Source organism: Myotis myotis, unplaced genomic scaffold (assembly GCF_014108235.1).
Source record: "Myotis myotis isolate mMyoMyo1 unplaced genomic scaffold, mMyoMyo1.p scaffold_m19_p_21, whole genome shotgun sequence".
In the NCBI taxonomy this organism is placed as follows: domain Eukaryota; kingdom Metazoa; phylum Chordata; class Mammalia; order Chiroptera; family Vespertilionidae; genus Myotis; species Myotis myotis.
The window spans coordinates 5,517,145-5,536,149 of record NW_023416326.1 but is presented as its reverse complement, the minus strand read 5'-3'; the positions used below and the strand labels follow the sequence as shown (position 1 = coordinate 5,536,149).

At 40.8% G+C, this 19,005-nt stretch overlaps 1 protein-coding gene across 5 annotated transcripts in view; it reads right to left on the bottom strand.

Moving 5' to 3' along the window:
• Nucleotides 1-19,005, bottom strand: part of ENAH (ENAH actin regulator) — a 113,507-nt gene that overhangs the window by 33,701 nt on the left and 60,801 nt on the right. For 2 of the 5 annotated variants that reach the window (XM_036354625.1, XM_036354629.1), the window contains exon 5: nt 5,148-5,204. The exons of 2 other annotated variants lie outside the window; for them this stretch is intronic. In XM_036354625.1, the coding sequence (XP_036210518.1) occupies nt 5,148-5,204 (57 nt within the window). Of the gene's footprint in view, nt 1-77; nt 90-5,147; nt 5,205-19,005 lie in introns of all 5 variants that reach the window. One more of the 5 variants, XM_036354628.1, reaches the window with a different exon arrangement.

Here is a 19,005-nt window from a genome sequence, read left to right as displayed (position 1 = left end):
TTCTCCCAGGAGGACTGGCTTATGAAGTGGAGAACTTTAAAAAAATAAAAAATAAAAAATCGGAATTCAAAACTCACCTAAATAGAACACTGGAAATGAAAAACAGGAGAGAGAGAGCATGAGAACCTTCTTCTGAGACTGATATATGCTAGTGCAGCGGTTCTCAACCTGTGGGTCGCGCCCCCTTTGGCGGTCGAACGACCCTTTCACAGGGGTCGCCTAAGACCATCCTGCATCTCAGATATTTCCATGATGATTCATAACAGTAGCAACATGACAGTCATGAAGTAGCAACGAAAATAATTTTATGATTGGGTCACCACATGAGGAACTGTATTGAAAGGGCCAGAAGGTTGAGAACCACTGTGCTAGTGCATTTATCCAATTTGCTCAATTAAAGCTTCCCTTATTTTAATGGCCTGGCATTGAGCACTGGTAAAAAATAAAATAAAAACAAAACATTGGCTAAGCTTAATATATAATTAACCTATTTGTCTGAATTTTTAAGGTAACAGAGGTAATGTTACTTTTCATCTGGGGTATTAAAAAAAAAAAAAAAAAAAAAAAAAAGACAGACCCTGCATTCAAATTTGCATGGTTCCGCCATGAGAAACCTTAATGACCATCCATTCTTATGTGTCATGTACAAGGCAGGCTATTTTTAGCATCTGGTGAAGAATGCCACTAAATTATGGGACATTTTAATGTCTCTGGATAGAAAAACTAAATGTGTCATAAAATGAGATAAATGCTGGACCTAACAGACCGACAATTACAAAAGACCAGTTTTGAAATCTAATCCATTAAATAAAAAAAATAAAGAAGTAGCTATCTTCCACTCTTGGAGAAAAATATATGAGTAATGACATGCTATAGATGTCTATGAATTCCAGTGTGCCAGCAAGTGCCTCTTAGCAGATACTTTAAAAGTGTTTCGTAAACCACTAGTATAAAAAAGAACAGTTAATAAACGCTTCTAAAGTAAATTCTTATCATCTACGAAGTCACAGCACAAAGTATTTTATACTAGTGGAGTGAACGTCACCACCAGAAGAATAAGGCTCATTCAAATGTCATACAGAACTGGTTTATCCCGTGTTAAAAAAAAAAAAAAAAAAATACAATAATTCGATCTGAACTTACCTACTAATTTTTTCCTCATCTCTTTACACATTTTTTTTTTACATGCATCATTTAATTTGTCCTCTAAAGACAAACTAGATGGCAAGTGCAGTGATATATTTCATTAGGTTTCCTAAGAGTCTGCTATTTTGATAACCACGTGAAGGAAATATAAAAATATATTAATCCCATGTCATCAGTAACAACAACAAAATAAAAAAAGCATTTTAAGTTAAAATAAAATAGACACTTAACTGTTTGCATAAATGAGAATATAGAACTTGGCTGGCGAACAGCTTGGAATTCTTTCCTTCTTTAGAAAATTAACATAATAACATAAAAATCCTGCCATAGTAAGCCATACGCTAATGTTTAACACTTTACAGGGCAAAGACGTCTCGTCTTTTGGGGGCAGAAGAAGGTGGGAGGGCAACTTTGAGAAAATATAAGTAATTTGGGGGAAGAATTTTATATAGATCTGAAGTTATATTTATCCAAAAATGCTACATGGGCAACGCACAAGGCTACTGTGGTTTAACTAGTTTTATAAAATACTGTTTGTGTATTTAAGTGAAAACCTCAGGCTGCTCGAATAATTAAACAGTCAGAAGGTTACAAGAAGAATGCAAAGATTACTACATCTAGGGCAGGCATATGTCGCAACGATAACACTAATAATCTATTAAAATCTACCCATGTAAATCTTAACTCAAATATACAAATTCAAGAAGATACGTGAAACTTTCAACTCAATTCCATTGGTTGTATTAAACAGGTTTAAATAAAAAACAACAAAAAATGAACAGCCCTGGCCGGTTGCTCAGTGGTTAGAGCGTCGGCCCATGGACTGAGGGGTCGAGGGCTGGATTCTGATCAAGGGCAGGCGCCTCCTCTGCAGGCTCAAAGCTCGGCCCCAGGCGGGAGCAACCAGTTGATGTGTCTCTCTCACATCGAAGTTTCTCTGTCTCTCACCCCCTCCCTTCTACTCTCGCTAAAAATCAATGAAAAATAGCCTCAGGCCCTGACCGGTGTGGCTCAGTGGATAGAGCGTCGGCCTGCGGACTGAAGGGTCCCAGGTTCGATTCCGGTCAAGGGCATGTACCTCGGTTGCGGGCACATCCCCAGTGGGGGGTGTGCAGGAGGCGGCTGATCGATGTTTCTAGCTCTCTATCCCTCTCCCTGCCTCTCTGTAAAAAAAAAAAAAAAATCAGTAAGATACATTTTTTTAAAAAGAGGGCCACGATAACATGCCAGACAGATGGGCCTCTGACATCTCCTCTTAAACAAAAAAATCCCCAAGTGAGTAAATAAATAAATAAACTAACAAACTAATAAAAGTTGACATAACTCACAAAAGACTCTGAAGGACAAAAAGATTTTTTTTTTTTTTTTTTTTTTTAGGAATTCACAGACTTGGACTCTGTTTTGAGTTAAAAGTTTACGCAGCAAGTTCGTTTTAAAAGAAGTTCCTCTCCTGGCTGATATCACTCATGATAAAAACAATTTACGACAGCTTATTCGTGCAGCTGAGGAGATCCTTTTTAGGTGGGGGAGTTCGACCCAAGAACAACCGAAAATTCTCCCTCTGTGGCTCTTTGTGTCTTTCCATAGACAGTCTTTAACTGGGGGCCAGGGAGGGGGAGCATTCTATATTTAATCGGGGGTTGTGTTTGCTGCTTCTTCATCAATATTGTCAAGTCACAATCGCGAGCACATTGAAAGTCGTGTGCATGTAAAAATGATAGCAATATATCATCAGCATTAAATAAAGGAGTTCCAGGTAAATGACGAACTTCAGGTGCACGATTGCATTTCGCCCTCTTGTCAAGCCTTCTGCTGGTTTAGATAATTCCTAAGTCCCACCAAAGGTGCCAAGACTCAACAGGAAGCAGCGACTAGGATGGGGCAAGGCTTGTCTGCTGGCACTGTATTTTCTAGAACATAACTATCGCTTACTTCACAATATTCCTACAGGGGTGCCTGTGTCCCCACAGACTGCAGATAAGGTCCTTCCCTAACCAGTGGGCAAATGACAATATTTTATGAGCATCATGTACGGCTTAACAGTTATCTTTTGGGAAAAAAAAGAAACAGGTCAATGCTTGTCCCTACTATATTATCATAAAAGAATAGCTATTTGAAGGTTACTTTCCTCTCATTACCACCGTCATAACCAATGGTTGATCTTCATTTTTTCCTGGCTAGAATTCATACAGCAAAGCGCATGAATTATAATTTCTAATAAAGAAAATGCGTCCATGTCGCTGAAATGGTATTCTATGAATGATGGAAGTCGGGGTAGAACTTCTCTCTGAGCCAGGAATGAATGGCAACTCAGTCTTGACTTCAATACTGAGTTTTGGCTAAAGGAACATTTTAATTTTCACAAATATAATTCCACACTTAGCCACAGATTACTTAAAAACACAGGACCAGAAGACAAATAGGTGTTATTATACAAATACAATCAAGTGTAAGCTTAGCCATGTGGTAATTATATTGTTTGCACAATTCAAGATAACAAGGGGGAGAAATCTGCTTTTTAACGCATAATTTTACAACTTCAAGAATTCACGTCTATGAAGGCTCGATCAAGCCTTTCTCTGCAATTGGGTAAACCGTGCAATTGTTCTGCAGGTGGAACTCAACATATTCAGGAGCACATATAGACTTTCAAAAAAGTAGGCTTTCAAAAAAGACTAGAGTCCCAAGAACACAAATACGAATCATCATCCATGGCTAGTTCAAAAGGGGGCCTGGAAGAAACCCCAAGAGGAGGCAGAAAATTCAGAATTAAAAGTTACTGATGAAACGCTTAATCTGCAATAACTGTGGAGTCTGGGGAGAAGTGGGGGGATTTATAAAGAGCCAAACAAGGGGCTCACTGCTGTAACTGTGTCACCTGGAGCAGTCACTAAATATACCAGGAAACACACTAGAATTTTCATTTGTGGAAATGCAGAGCACACGTTTCTTTGCCTCAACCAGCAAATGTGTAAATTTTAAAATAATTCTCTTCATAGGTAAAAGAAGCAAGGCCAGGAATACTGAGGAATCACATCAAAAACTTTGAGTCACATGCATAAAGTGCGTTATGTACACAGTTAAACTGTTTATATAAAATTCTAGCAGTATATCATTTTATCATTTTATCTCTCATTTAAAAATCTGGCCAGGTATGTCAAAAAAAAAAAAAAAAGCTCTGATTTGAAAGTTACGTTCTGAACTTGGGTTTTCAAAACAGAAAGTTTTAGAATCAAATGAAGATAAAAAGAAATCAGACGTGTGTGTGTGTGTGTGTGTGTGTGTGTGTGTGTGTGTGTGTGTATACAGCCTGTGTAAGGATAAGGATATGCGTATATCTGATTAACTGGAATTTGGGGTAAGTGACATATCTGGTTTGTCTCTACAAACAATACATATATGTACACACTTGTGAATAGGAGAGTGAAAGAAAACGCTCCATAAAGCCTAGATTCATGCCTGAGCCACAAATACCTACACCACGGAATAGAAGGAGGCTGTTGGGTCTGAAATCAACCTATGAAAGCAAGGAAGAGCTTACATCTGCCTGGTGACGTGCACACCTACAAACCCAAGTTCAGCAAAAGCTCCCTCCCAATAGGGCACATCCCCCAAATCATAGGAACATGGACCTAATTTCCCCCCTAAATTCCAAATTAAAAGATCGCTCTCAAACAAAATAGTTAAAAATGAAAATGAACAAACAAAAAGAACACCCCACTCTTATTTGTAGTGAAAGAAGGGAACCGGAAGTCAAGTTTTAAGATGCTAATTCTAAATAAATCCTCGTTCAAGGATGCCAAACTCAGAAACTCAAATCGCCTACGTGAACCACACCGAATATCACAACATAAAAAAATAATAAATCAGGAGCTAAGCTGCCTTATCCCAAATACCACAAAACCAGACCACGGCCCTAAGGGAACGAAAGGGATGGCAATGTGCGATCAGCATGTAGCACAGCTTGAAAAAGGAATGTAAACGTAAGTAACGTTGCTTACCACAGAAAATACATCGCAAATTAGTGCTGTCCTGGGTAGCAGCAACCTTGCTCGGGGCTGCAACAGACAGCTGGGTGTTAGAAGCTCCAACGGACCACGGGGCCATCTGAAGAACTTGACATACGCTAGAAGGCGCTTGGAAAGGTTCAACATGTTTTTCATAACATACTTCCTGTCTAGACCCTCCTCCTGGAAGCACTATCATTTCATCAACGTTAACTTCTCGAACATTCGCTTTCTAAAAAAGTGGTGGGTAATCTTATTTGGGGAGAAAGCCTGGAAGCCACAGTTGGAATGAGGCACTTACAGCTTCATTATTTCCCCGAGTTATACAATCAGAGAGTGCAATCGATTTATGCAGGACAATTATGTTTTTAAAAGTAAATACAGCTGCGCTACCGGAAGTCAAGGTCTCTGGCCATTGGAGAGAATGTCATGATATCTACCCTCTCTTTTTTAGTCTTGCTCATGTAGGAGAATTTGCAGCTGAAAAAAAAAATTTTTTTTTAGGGGAAATGCTTAAATTTAACACAAGAACTACTCATGTCTACTAGTGGAAAAAAGACCAAAGCCATTTTTAAACAGCCTACAGCAAGTAAAGTGTTCTCTGTATGCGGCTATAAAATAAGAATATCTTCATTTGCTTTCCACTTTGGAACACATCAAAACTATTCATTGTTTTGCCAAGCCACATCTTATTGTTCCTTTTTCCCCCTCAATAGTATATACGTACACATATTTGACAATGTATCATTGAAATGTGTGGCCACATCAAATAGCCTTTTACTATTTAGGCTAATCTACATTAAAATTTTCCTTAAGCATTAATGAAGTAACTTCTCTTTATGAGACAAAACTCAATGAGAAGAGGTGATCATTTATGAAAAGGGGAAGGGCTTATATAAAATCAAGGTGACATTCAAAATTGAGGTGGGAAAAAAACAAGATCAGATTTTTTTTTTTTTTTTAGTATTATAATTAGCCACATTCGATAAAATCCTATAGAAATTCTTTTCGGCATGGGAAAGACTTTTTTCCATTGTTATTAACCAGAAACAATAAACCGGGTAGAAACAGATCGACTTTAAAAAGTCTACATAAAGGCAAACAAGACAAGTATTTTAGATTTCCTCTAAAACTGTATTCTTCAAATAATATGATTTATACTAACTAAAGTCTGCACAGAATCAGAATCAAACCAGTTTATGTTTAAAGAATGCACAGCTGAAAATGGTAATAAATCTTAAAATTCAAGATGCTTTAATCACATTTAAAAATTAGATTTAATATAGTCCAATTAAGTATAAACCTTGTTTTAAAACTATTTTTCAGCAGATACTCTCAAACGCAAAGACTGATAAATGTCCCCTTTGCTAGGTCGTTCCAACCACCCAATCTATTATTAAAGTCACATGCACAAGATTTACAGTCATGACCAAAAAAGACCACAGGCATACATATAAAACGGCTACCACACTAATGCGATCATCCCAAAGGAGATGAACAATTTAGACATTTTTCAATAATTACATTTTAAATGTAAACCTTGAAACACTCTGCCTTACCCATGTTTGTAAGTGGCTACTCCTACAAAGCCTTTATGAAATAAACGTGCCCAGTCTTCAAGGTTTACCCCTCCGGTCCCTTGAATTCACATTTAATGGGGAGTGGGGAACAGAAGGCAAACAGAAAAACTTACAAGAAAAACCTGAGACATTATCTCGTCTCTGACAGCAGAGAAATGAGCGCGGTCCATCACCGATCATTTTGGCAAAAAAAGTCATCTGCCAAGTGTCACAATGCATTGTTACTGCACGAGACAGAACATTTTAAGCCCAAAACTCCCAATCTTGTCACCGGTCAAACTATTATGCACCATCTCTAAGGACCGTCTTCCCACTGACTTTCACTTCTTACCATCGCGTCAGAAAAATACTGATCTCCACTCTGATTCGGCTGCTTGAATTCTACTGCAGCTTGCATTTCCCAGAGATACTAAATTATTCAGTGCATCATATGCGTGCCGCTCACAGCATTTCCTGCTTCATATTGATGCTACGAGCTCTTCTCGGGCTCAGCCAGGGAGGAGGGTGGACTATGGGAAAGAACATTCCCTGTCCAGACAAGTAAATTCGGCAGCGCGACGATACAGCGGAATTCGTTTCAGTATCGATATTCCATCGATCTCACATTTCGCCTAGAAAGGGCATTTTTCCCCTTTACGTGAGCCCTATTAAAATAGGCTTCAGGGAGAGATAAATTAGGATGGGCCCTCAAGAAAAACACAAACTGAGGATCGTGTACCCAAAAAGCAACGTTTGTTATGTATTTAGACGTCAGGAGAAGAAAAATGGCCATCGCCACCAGCTACGCTCCCCTTACAATAGCCATGTGCTGGTGGTTCACTTATTTCTTTTCTTTTTTAATATATTTTATTGACTTTTTTACAGAGAGGAGGGGACAGGGATAGAGAGTTAGAAACATCAATGAGAGAGAAGCATCGATCAGCTGCCCCCTGCACATCCCCTACTGGGGACGTGCCCGCAACCAAGGTACATGCCCTTGACCGGAATCGAACCTGGGACCCTTGAGTCCGCAGGCCGACGCTCCATCTACTGAGCCAAACCGGTCACGGCTCCCCCTGCCTTTTAACATTCTTTACCGTCACGTGTTTTGCATGAGCAGGGACATGCAGAAACTTGGGTGACATACGAGTAGCAGGAAGTGACAGGCTATTGCGACGTGACCAGCATCACTCTATTCTCTCGCTACCGATCATCACCACACTAGACCCTCGGCATCCATGTTTCAAACCACCAGAGGTTCCCACTGTTCGCGGTCAGCCCCCAGGCAATTCATGGCGGGGAGAGGAGCCATCTCAGCGTCTTTTCCGAGGATTGAGTGAGGCAGCGTTGGCTCAAAGCTGGCTCTCATCCCATCTGCACTCGGGAAAGCTGGCCTGCTCGTGCACAAAAGCAGCATCCAAATTAGCAACATCCGCACTTCTGACTGCTAGGAAGGCCCCGGGTATGACCTTCATGGTTGCAAAGTCCTAGGAGATGCACTTTTGAGAGGGAATGGAAGCAAAAGTGTTGGTGTTGGTTCTAAGCAGCGGTTCTCAACCTGTGGGTCGCGACCCCTTTCACAGGGGTCGCCTAAGACCATCGGAAAACACATATATAATTACATATTGTTTTTGTGATGAATCACTATGCTTTAATTATGTTCAATTTGTAACAATGAAGTTGGGGGACACCACAACATGAGGAACTGTATTAAAGGGTCGCGGCATTAGGAAGGTTGAGAACCACTGGTTTAAGGTGTCTAGAGTCGCCTGGAGGGAGACACTGGACTGGTATGGCTGCCTCCATTTAAAAAAAAAAAGTCAGGGACTATCGACATGGAAAGTGGCACAGTCACTGAGAAAAACAGTATTGAGGATCCTCAAAAATATGAAGAGAAAACGACCATAGGATCTACCTGTCTTACTTCCGGCTGCATATCCAAAGGAAAGAAAAACAGAATCTCAGAGATATCCGTGCTCCCATGTTATTCCCAATAGTCAAGTTATGGAAACACTCTAAGTGTCCATCAACAGATGGATGAAGAAGATATACATACCAGACATATATGTGTGTGTGTGTGTGTGTGTGTGTGAATATATATACACACACACACATATATATACAAGGACTGAGAATATATATGGATATACACATATATATACATATACATATACATATACATATACATATACATATACATATACATATACATATACATATACATACAAGGACTGAGAATATATAGCGTGCCCCCCCAAAAAAGGTATGAACACTTTTTGAATCATTATAAAGGCCGTGTTTATTAATATACGTTTCATTTTTAAAATGGGGCTATCTGGCCTACCTGGTGTGGCTCAGAGGTTGAGCGTCAACCCATTCACCAGGAGGTCAGGGTTTGATTCCTGGTCGGGGTACGTGCCCAGGTTGCGGGCTCCATCCCCAGTGGGGGACATGCAGGAGGCAGCTAATCAATGATTCTCTCGCATCATTGATGTTTCTCTCTCTCTCTCCCTCTCTGAAATCAATAATTTAAAAAAAAAAATTGAGTTATCAGTTGTTAAAGTGTGTAAACATTTTGGGAGGGGGGGGATACCATATATACTGTATTACGTATAAAGATACCATATATTACGTATAAAGATACCATATATATTATATATCTATTTATATTTATATACATATATGTGTGTGTATATATGGGTCTGCGTGTGTGTATGTATGTATATATATACACACCCCCATATATATACATACATACACACACACACACATATGTTTTTATGTACGTATGTATCTCCTCAGTCCTTATATAAACTCTCTGGCAGAGATAGAAAGTAAATTAGTGGTTGCCAGGAGCTGAGAAGTATGGAGGAATTGGGAGCGGGTAAGGGTGTGGGGTGGTGATAATGGCTTAAGGGCACAGGCCTGATGAAAATGTTCAGAAAGTGTTAGCAGCTACCTGCGCACCCCTGTGAGATACTGAAAACCACTGAGCTGTACCCTGAATGGGTGAACTGCATGGCACGTGCAGAAAAGCTCAATTAAAAAAAAAAAAAAAGTGTTGTGCTCTTCCTCTGAGAAGTGATTACAACACCAAGATGAAAAGTATCTCCATGCCCTTCACTGTCCCATTCCAGAGAATCTTAAAAGGAACAGACTCTGCTGGCGGGACTTGAGGCGGTGTTCCTTTCCCTTTCTGCCTTTCTGCACTGCTTCCATTTTTAGAATAAGCACCACCAGGAAAACCAAGCTTCCTTTCCCTCGGAGAAGAGAACGCTGCGCTGGGAGCTGGAGTTCTGGTCAGGCGAGGCTCTGCCGGGCTCCAGCTTCCGACGAGAGAACTGAATGTGAACAACGAAGGCAGCGGCTCCGCGGATCATACCAACGTGACCGTGACCGTGACCGTGACCGTGACCGAGCGCCCGCGGGGACGGCAGAGCCGGGACCTGGCGCCCTTCCAAAGGCCGGAGTGCGTTTCAGCAGGAATGAGAACCAGGCGCTGTGGAGGCCAGGGCTCTGAGTGCGCGTCCATTCAGGACGGTTCGGGGAAAACCAGGACAGCGGCCGCCTCTCCACGGGAACCCTGGCGCCTGGCCCTCCTCCCTCTCACTGCACAGGAGCTCATGCACGTCATCAGCCAAACCCAGAAGCAGCTTCTGTCTGAAACGATGATGCCCACATTTACTTTGTGACATTTCTTCTGCCCTTGCTCAGTGGATAGAACGTAGGCCTGGGGACTGAAGGGTTCCGGGTTCGATTCCGGTCAAGGGCACATGCCGGGGTTACAGGCTTGATCCCCAGTAGGGGATGTGCAGAAGGCAGCCGATCAATGATTCTCTCTCATCATTGATGTTTCTATCTCTCCCTCTCCCTTCTTCTCTGAAATAATAAAAATATTTATTTTTCTAAAAAAAGTTATCTGAAATTTTAACTGTTTAACATCCAGCAAATGAATGCTTCTCTAATTTATGGGCAACAAATACGATTAAGATTCAGGGATACAAGTAGTTATATACAAACTATTATTCTCATGCAGAAAAACATGGAAGTAATCGTGGGTGACATCCTCAGGCCAATGCAGCACCCTTAGTTCAATTGCAAGCTTGCTGTATGATATAAGCCTGACGAGAACTGAAGTCACCAGGCAAGACTATCAGACAATCCTATATAATAAAAAGGTACTACGCAAATTGACCGAACTGCGGGACGACCGGTCGCTATGATGCACAATGACCATCAGGGGGCAGACGCTCAATGCAGGAACTGTCCCCAGCCTGCAGGCTCTGATTGCCCGATGGGGGCCTGCCAGCCAACCTCTTGGTTCCTTCCCCTGGCCGGCGGGCTCCGATCGCCCAATGATGAATGGGGAACTTGGGTGGGTGGCGGCAGGTGGGAGTGGCCAGCTGCCGGCAGCTGGGAAAAATGGCCCTGATCGCAGGCCAGGCCTAGGGACCGTAGCCGTGCACGAATTTCGTGTGCTGGGCTCCTAGTACATTATAAGATGCTCAACTGCCAGAGAAGCAGAGAAACAAGAATGAGAGTCAGAAACCCTTTTATTCTAGTCTCTTAACTAACCCCCTTGGACTCAATAGTAAGAGTGAGCCGGTCCAAAGAAACTAGACTTATCATTCAAAGCTGTTCTTTCTCAAATAATCAAGGACATCTAAATACTCATGTTCATGTCAGGTACGGGGACTACTTAAACTTTCTTATCAGTATCTTGGCACAATCACAGGATCCAAAATTCCCTAAAATGTCAACATAGTTAATTAGAACTTCTGAATGACTTTCGATGAGTTTCTCTCTACCAAGAGCTCGTAAGTTTTAGTCCCAAACACAGAAGCTTAATATTTGCGTTAGTAAGTACAACCCTATCCCAGGAATTTATAAATGAGGAAGGCTCTGGAAGAGGCAAGTATGAGAGTGAAGCAACCACAAAAAAACTGTCCCACATCCCCCAAAAATCTGTTTCAAAAATGTTACTTACCCAGTAAGATTTGTTGATTTAGGAAAGCTCAAGGTGAAAGACACGATCCAAGGTTATCTTTGGGATCTTTCTGGGATCCAATGTCACATGATTTTATTATTAGACTAGAGGCCCGGTGCACAAAATTCATGCACTTGGTGGGGGAGGGTGTCTCTCTCACAGTCTGGGAGCCCCGCGATGGATTGCCCCAAAGAGGCAGACCCTGCTCACCCGGCCAGAGCTCTGCGATCAATCGCACCCTGCAGAGGGAGGCCGCGCCCACCCGCCACAGCCCGTTGGTTGGTGGCCTGGGCCTCCCTCTGCGGGGTGATCATGGGGTGATGGCCGGGCCCCCGACCAATCACAGCGCACCTGCCTTAGCTGGCCTGGCGCCAGTGAGTGTCATAGCGTGGTCGTCCGGACAGTCGTTCTGCTGTTCAGTCGTTCGGTCAATTTGCATATTACACTTTTATTATTATCGATATGATTTCTGTATCAAAAATATTAATGAGAATCCCAGCAACAACACAGCACTGGTAACTCTTACGCAGCCAGCTCTGGGCAGTGAACTTCCACTGGACAGAGAGGCCCTGTAGCCTCAGAGGCCAACCCCAGAACACTGCCACCCAGAGGCTGACCCACAAACTGACTCTTTGCTAAACACAAAATAAGGCAGTCTGGGAAACAAATGCGGCTTGCTTTAAAATAAGGACTGTGGTTTACAACACAGAGGAACAGTGTATCGCAGGGAAACTCAACACTCCCCTGAATACCTGGCAGGTCTAAGGCGAGCCACACTGAAGAATAGAAGAACCGAAGGACCTCCACTACTGCAATATTTTTTTTTTTTCTTTTTTCACCTTTTAACTAAGAAACCAATTTTTTTTCTTTTTTTTTTTTTTTTTTTTTTTCTTTTCCTCTTCTTCTTTTTTTTTTTTTCTTCTTTTTTCCATCACCTGATTTTACCCTTTTAATTACTACCTTCTTATTTTTAACCAGTATTATTACTGCTACCATTTTACCATTTTTTTTTAAAGTGCCATTTTACTTTCTCTTTATTTTATTTTGGGATTAGTGTTCTCCATTCTATTTTCATCGTTATATTATTGGTTGTTTCTAGTTTGCATTTATCTCCAGGGAGCTGTTGCTGGAATTTGTTGGGATTAATGGCTGTTCTATAGGAGCATTCTCCTCATATAAAAAGTCTCTTCCCCTCTTCCACTTCATTCTCTCTTTTCGCTCTTTTTTTTTTTCTTTTCCTTTCTTTTCTCGCTTTTACTTTCCCCCCTCCTTTTTCCCACTTTCATTTTTGCACTCCTTTTTTTGGTCCCTAATTTTCTTTTCTTTTTTCTCTTTTCTCTTTTTCTCTTCCTTCTTCCTTATCCCCTAATTCTCTTAATTCAGGTGGTCACCTTTATTTGGGGTTATTAATATCGTGAATATATTTGTGTATAGTGCCTGGTACGTGGTGCCTTGTTGTGTTGTATTTTGTGCCTTTAAATCAACACAGCAGATCCAAGCAACAGCAACCTCCTGAGCACCACACCCTCTGCTGAGGAACAGCAGCTGTACGTGAAACCTCGCCCCACCAGCCGGAAGAGCCACCACAGCTGTGAACAGCACCCACCAGAGGAGTTGCTGCCAACTGAAGAGCAGCTGCTACCGCAACCGCCCGAAGAGGAACCGCAGACCAAGGAGTCACTGCCACCAAGGGAGCAGCCACTGAACGACTCAACGTCTAGATATGTCAGTGAGATCAAACATGGGTAGACAAAGAAACCCCCAAAGGAAAGAGAAGGAGGACTCTCCACAAAAGCAGCTAAGTAATACAGAGGCATGCAACATGACAGAAAAAGAATTCAGAATAAGGGTCCTAGAGTGCATAAACCGGATGGAGGAAAAAATCGACAACCTCAGCAAGAAGCAAGAAGAAACAGATGAAAAAATCGATAACATATGGAAGAAGCTAGAAGAAACAGATGAAAAAATCGATAACATATGGAAGAAGCTAGAAGAAACAGATGAAAAAATCAACAACTTAAGTAAGACCCAAGAAGATATGAAGAGTGATATAGCTGCAATGAAAAACTCCATTGAAAGTATCAACAGTAGACTAGGAGAAGCGGAGGACCGAATTAGTGATTTAGAAGACAAGGAAGCAAAACACACCCAAAATGTACTGCAATTGGAGAAAAAAATGAAAAGACAGGAGGAGAGCCTAAGGGAGCTTTGGGACAACATGAAACGAAACAACATACGAATAATAGGGGTACCAGAACAACAGAAGGATGAACAAGGATTAGAAAACCTATTAGAAGAAATAATATCAGAAAACTTCCCTGAGGTGGGGAAGAAAAAAGTCACACAAGCCCAGAGAGTCCCAAACAAGGTGAACCCAAAAAGACCCACACCAAGACACATCATAATTACCATGGCAAATGTTCAGGACAAAGAGAGAATCTTACAGGCTGCAAGAGAGAGACGGAAAGTTACATACAAGGGATCTCCCATTAGATTGTCAAATGATTTCTCAACAGAAACACATCAGGCCAGAAAAGAATGGACGGAAATTTACAAAGTGATGCAAAGCAAAGGACTGAATCCAAGAATACTCTATCCAGCAAGGCTATCATTCAAACTTGAAGGGGAAATAAGAAGCTTCACAGACAAAAAAAGGCTAAGGGAGTTTATCACCACCAAGCCAGCAATGCAAGGAATGCTAAAGGGACTGGTATAAAAATAAGAAATAAAAAGCTCAGAAAGAAAACAGCCACACAAAAACAGAAATGCCTACAAACAAGTACCTTTCAATAATAACTTTAAACGTAAACGGACTAAATGCTCCAAACAAAAGACATCGAGTGGCTGAATGGATAAAAAAACATGACCCATACATCTGCTGTCTACAAGAAACCCACCTCATTAGAAGGGACTCACACAGACTGAAAGTGAAAGGATGGAAAAATATCTTTCAGGCAAATGGAAAGGAAAAGAAAGCTGGGGTAGCAATACTTATATCGGACAAAATAGACCTCAAAGTGAAGGCCATAACAAGAGATAAGGAAGGCCACTTCATAATACTAAAGGGATCAATACAACAAGAAGATATAACCCTGGTAAACATATATGCACCCAATGCAGGAGCACCCAAATTCATAAAAAAACTCCTGGAAGATATCAAAGGAGAGATCGACAACAATACAATCATAGTAGGGGACTTTAATACACCACTAACAGCACTGGATAAGTCCTATAGACAAACAATCAGCAAAGATACAGCAATCCTAAATGACTCACTAGATCAGATGGACTTAATAGACATCTTCAGAACACTTCACCCCAAAGCCAGGGAATATACGTTCTTCTCAAGTGCTCATGGGACATATTCAAAAATAGACCATATATTGGGTCACAAGCAAAGTATCCCTAAATTCAAGAAAATTGAAATCATAAAAAGCGTCTTCGCAGACCACGATGGCATAATATTAGAAATAAACTACAATAAAAACAACCCAAAATACTCAAACACCTGGAAGCTGAATAGCATGCTATTAAATATTGATTGGGTTACCAATGAAATCAAAGAAGAAATTCGAAACATCCTGGAAACTAATGACAATGAAAACACAACAATCCAAAACCTATGGGACACAATGAAAGCAGTCCTGAGAGGGAAGTTTATAGCTCTACAGGCCTATCTCAAAAAACAAGAAAAAATGGTAGTAAATCATCTAACTCTACAACTCAAAGAATTAGAAAGAGAGCAACAAGAAAACCCCAGAGTGAGCAGAAGGAAGGAGATAATAAAGATTAGAGCAGAAATAAATGACATAGAGACCAAAAAAACAATACAGAAAATCAATGAAACCAAGAGCTGGTTCTTTGAAAGGATAAACAAGATTGACAAACCTCTAGCCAGACTCACCAAGAAGCAAAGAGAGAGGACCCAAATAAACAAAATCAGAAACGATAGAGGCGAAATAACAACAGACCCCACAGAAATACAAATGATTGTTAAAAAATACTATGGACAGCTCTACTCCAACAAACTAGACAACCTGGAGGAAATGGACAAATTCCTAGAAAAATACAACATTCCAAAACTCAATCAGGAAGAATCTAAAAATCTCAACAGGCCAATAACTATGGAAGAAATTGAAGCAGTCATCAAAAAGCTTCCAGCAAACAAAAGCCCAGGACCAGACGGCTTCACAGGGGAGTTTTACCAAACATTCAAGGAAGAACTAAAACCTATCCTCCTCAGACTACTACAAAAAATTCAAGAGGAAGGAACACTTCCAAGCTCATTCTATGAAGCCAGCATCACCCTAATACCAAAACCAGGTAAAGACAACACAATGAAAGAGAATTACAGGCCAATATCCCTCATGAACATAGATGCCAAAATCCTCAACAAAATCTTAGCAAATCGGATCCAGCAGTACATCAGAAAGATCATACACCATGACCAAGTAGGATTTATCCCAGGGATGCAAGGATGGTACAATATCCGCAAATCAATAAACGTGATACATCACATAAACAAATTGAAAGAAAAAAACCACATGGTCATATCAATTGATGCAGAAAAAGCATTTGACAAAATTCAACACCCATTTTTGATAAAAGCTCTCAGCAAGGTGGGAGTAGAAGGATCATACCTCAACATAATAAAAGCCATATATGACAGGCCCACAGCCAACATCATACTCAATGGACAAAAACTAACACCATTTCCCCTAAGAACAGGAACAAGACAGGGATGTCCCCTCTCACCACTCCTGTTCAACATAGTACTGGAAGTGTTAGCCATTGCAATTCGGCAAGAAGAAGAAATAAAAGGCATCCAAATTGGAAAAGAGGAAGTAAAACTGTCCTTATTTGCAGACGACATGATATTATACATACAAAACCCTAGAGAGTCCATCAAAAAGCTACTGGACTTAATACATGAATTTGGCAATGTAGCAGGATACAAAATTAACCCCAAGAAATCCGAGGCATTTCTATACACCAATAGTGAACTTTCAGAAAGAGAGATTATAAAAACAATCCCGTTTACCATCGCACCAAAAAAATTAAGCTACCTAGGAATAAACTTAACTAAAGAGGTAAAAGACCTCTACTCAGAAAACTACAGGACGTTGAAAAAAGATATAGAGGAAGACATAAACAGATGGAAGAACATACCGTGTTCATGGATTGGTAGAATCAACATCATTAAAATGTCCATACTACCCAAAGCAATCTATAAATTCAACGCACTTCCCATTAAAATACCAACGGCATACTTCAGAGATCTAGAACGAACTCTCCAAAAATTCATCTGGAATAAAAAAAGACCTCGAATAGCTGCAGCAATCCTGAAAAAGACCAAAGTAGGTGGGATCTCAATACCAGATATCAAGATGTATTACAAAGCCACTGTTCTCAAAACTGCCTGGTACTGGCACAAGAATAGGCATATAGATCAATGGAATAGAATAGAGAGCCCAGAAATCGGCCCGAACCAATATGCTCAATTAATATTTGACAAAGGAGGCAAGAACATACAATGGAGCCAAGATAGTCTCTTCAATAAATGGTGCTGGGAAAATTGGACAGATATATGCAAGAAAATGAAACTAGACCACCAACTTACACCATACACAAAAATAAACTCAAAATGGATAAAGGACTTAAATGTACGACAGGAAACTATAAAAATTCTAGAAGAATCCAAAGGCAACAAAATCTCAGACATATGCCGAAGCAATTTCTTCACTGATACAGCTCCTAGGGCACTTGAAACGAAAGAGAAAATGAACAAATGGGACTACATCAAAATAAAAAGCTTCTGCACAGCAAAAGAAACCATCAACAAAACAACGAGAAAACCCACTGTGTGGGAAAACATATTTGCCAATGTCATATCCGATAAGGGCCTAATCTCCAAAATTTATAGGGAACTCATACAACTTAACAAAAGGAAGATAAACAATCCAATCAAAAAATGGGCAAAGGACCTAAATAGACACCTTTCAAAAGAGGACATTCAGAAAGCCAAGAGACATATGAAAACATGCTCAAAGTCACTAATCATCCGAGAGATGCAAATCAAAACAACAATGAGGTACCATCTCACACCTGTCAGACTGGCTATCATCAACAAATCAACAAACGACAAGTGCTGGAGAGGATGTGGAGAAAAAGGAACACTTGTGCACTGCTGGTGGGAATGCAGACTGGTGCAGCCACTATGGAAGACAGTATGGAGTTTCCTTAAAAAACTGAAAATGGAACTCCCATTTGACCCTGTGATCCCACTTCTAGGAATATATCCCAAGAAACCAGAAACACCAATCAGAAAGGATATATGCACCCCTATGTTCATAGCAGCACAATTCACCATAGCTAAGATCTGGAAACAGCCTAAGTGCCCATCAGTAGATGAATGGATTAGAAAACTGTGGTACATCTACACGATGGAATACTATGCTGCTCTAAAAAGGAAGGAACTCTTACCATTTGCAACGTCATGGATGGAACTGGAGAGCATTATGCTAAGTGAAATAAGCCAGTCAATGAAGGAAAAATACCACATGATCTCACTCATTCATGGATAATAGAGACCATTATAAACTTTTGAACAATAATAGATACAGAGGCAGAGCTGCCTCAAACAGATTGTCAAACTGCAGCAGGAAGGCCGGGGAGGGTTGGGGGGCAGGAGGTAGGGGGGTAAGAGATCAACTAAAGGACTTGTATGCATGCATAGAAGCATAACCAGTGGACATAAGACATTGGGGGATAGGGGAGGCTAGGGGACTGTCTAGGGCGGGGGGATAAAATGGACACATATGTAATACCCTTTGTAATACTTTAAGCAATAAAAAAAAAAATAAATAAATAAAAAAATAAAAAAAAAAAAAAAAAAAATATTAATGAAGTACCCAAATGTACTCTGTCTAGAATCAAATCTGTTATATGTCTTCCCAGGAGTCCCCTCCTCTTCCTCTCCATCTCTGGCCAGTAGACACATTTCTCCCCTTCCTGGCCTGTCCATTACATCTCACTGAAATATGGAGAGAGAATGAATGGTAAAACCAGATCTGGGCACAGATGCCAGTTATGGCCCTGTCTAGCGGTGGGCCTTGGGGCAAGCCCGGTCCTTCCGTAAGCCCTGAATCACATCTCTACGACAAAGACACCACCACCAACCTTGTATTAAAGATGACCAGTCATCTAGGTGCCTAATCAGGACCTGGCACACACACAGCGGGCACCCGGAAACAGGTCATTCCTGCCTCACAGCTGCTATCATGACTAAAGGTGAACACAGGTCGAA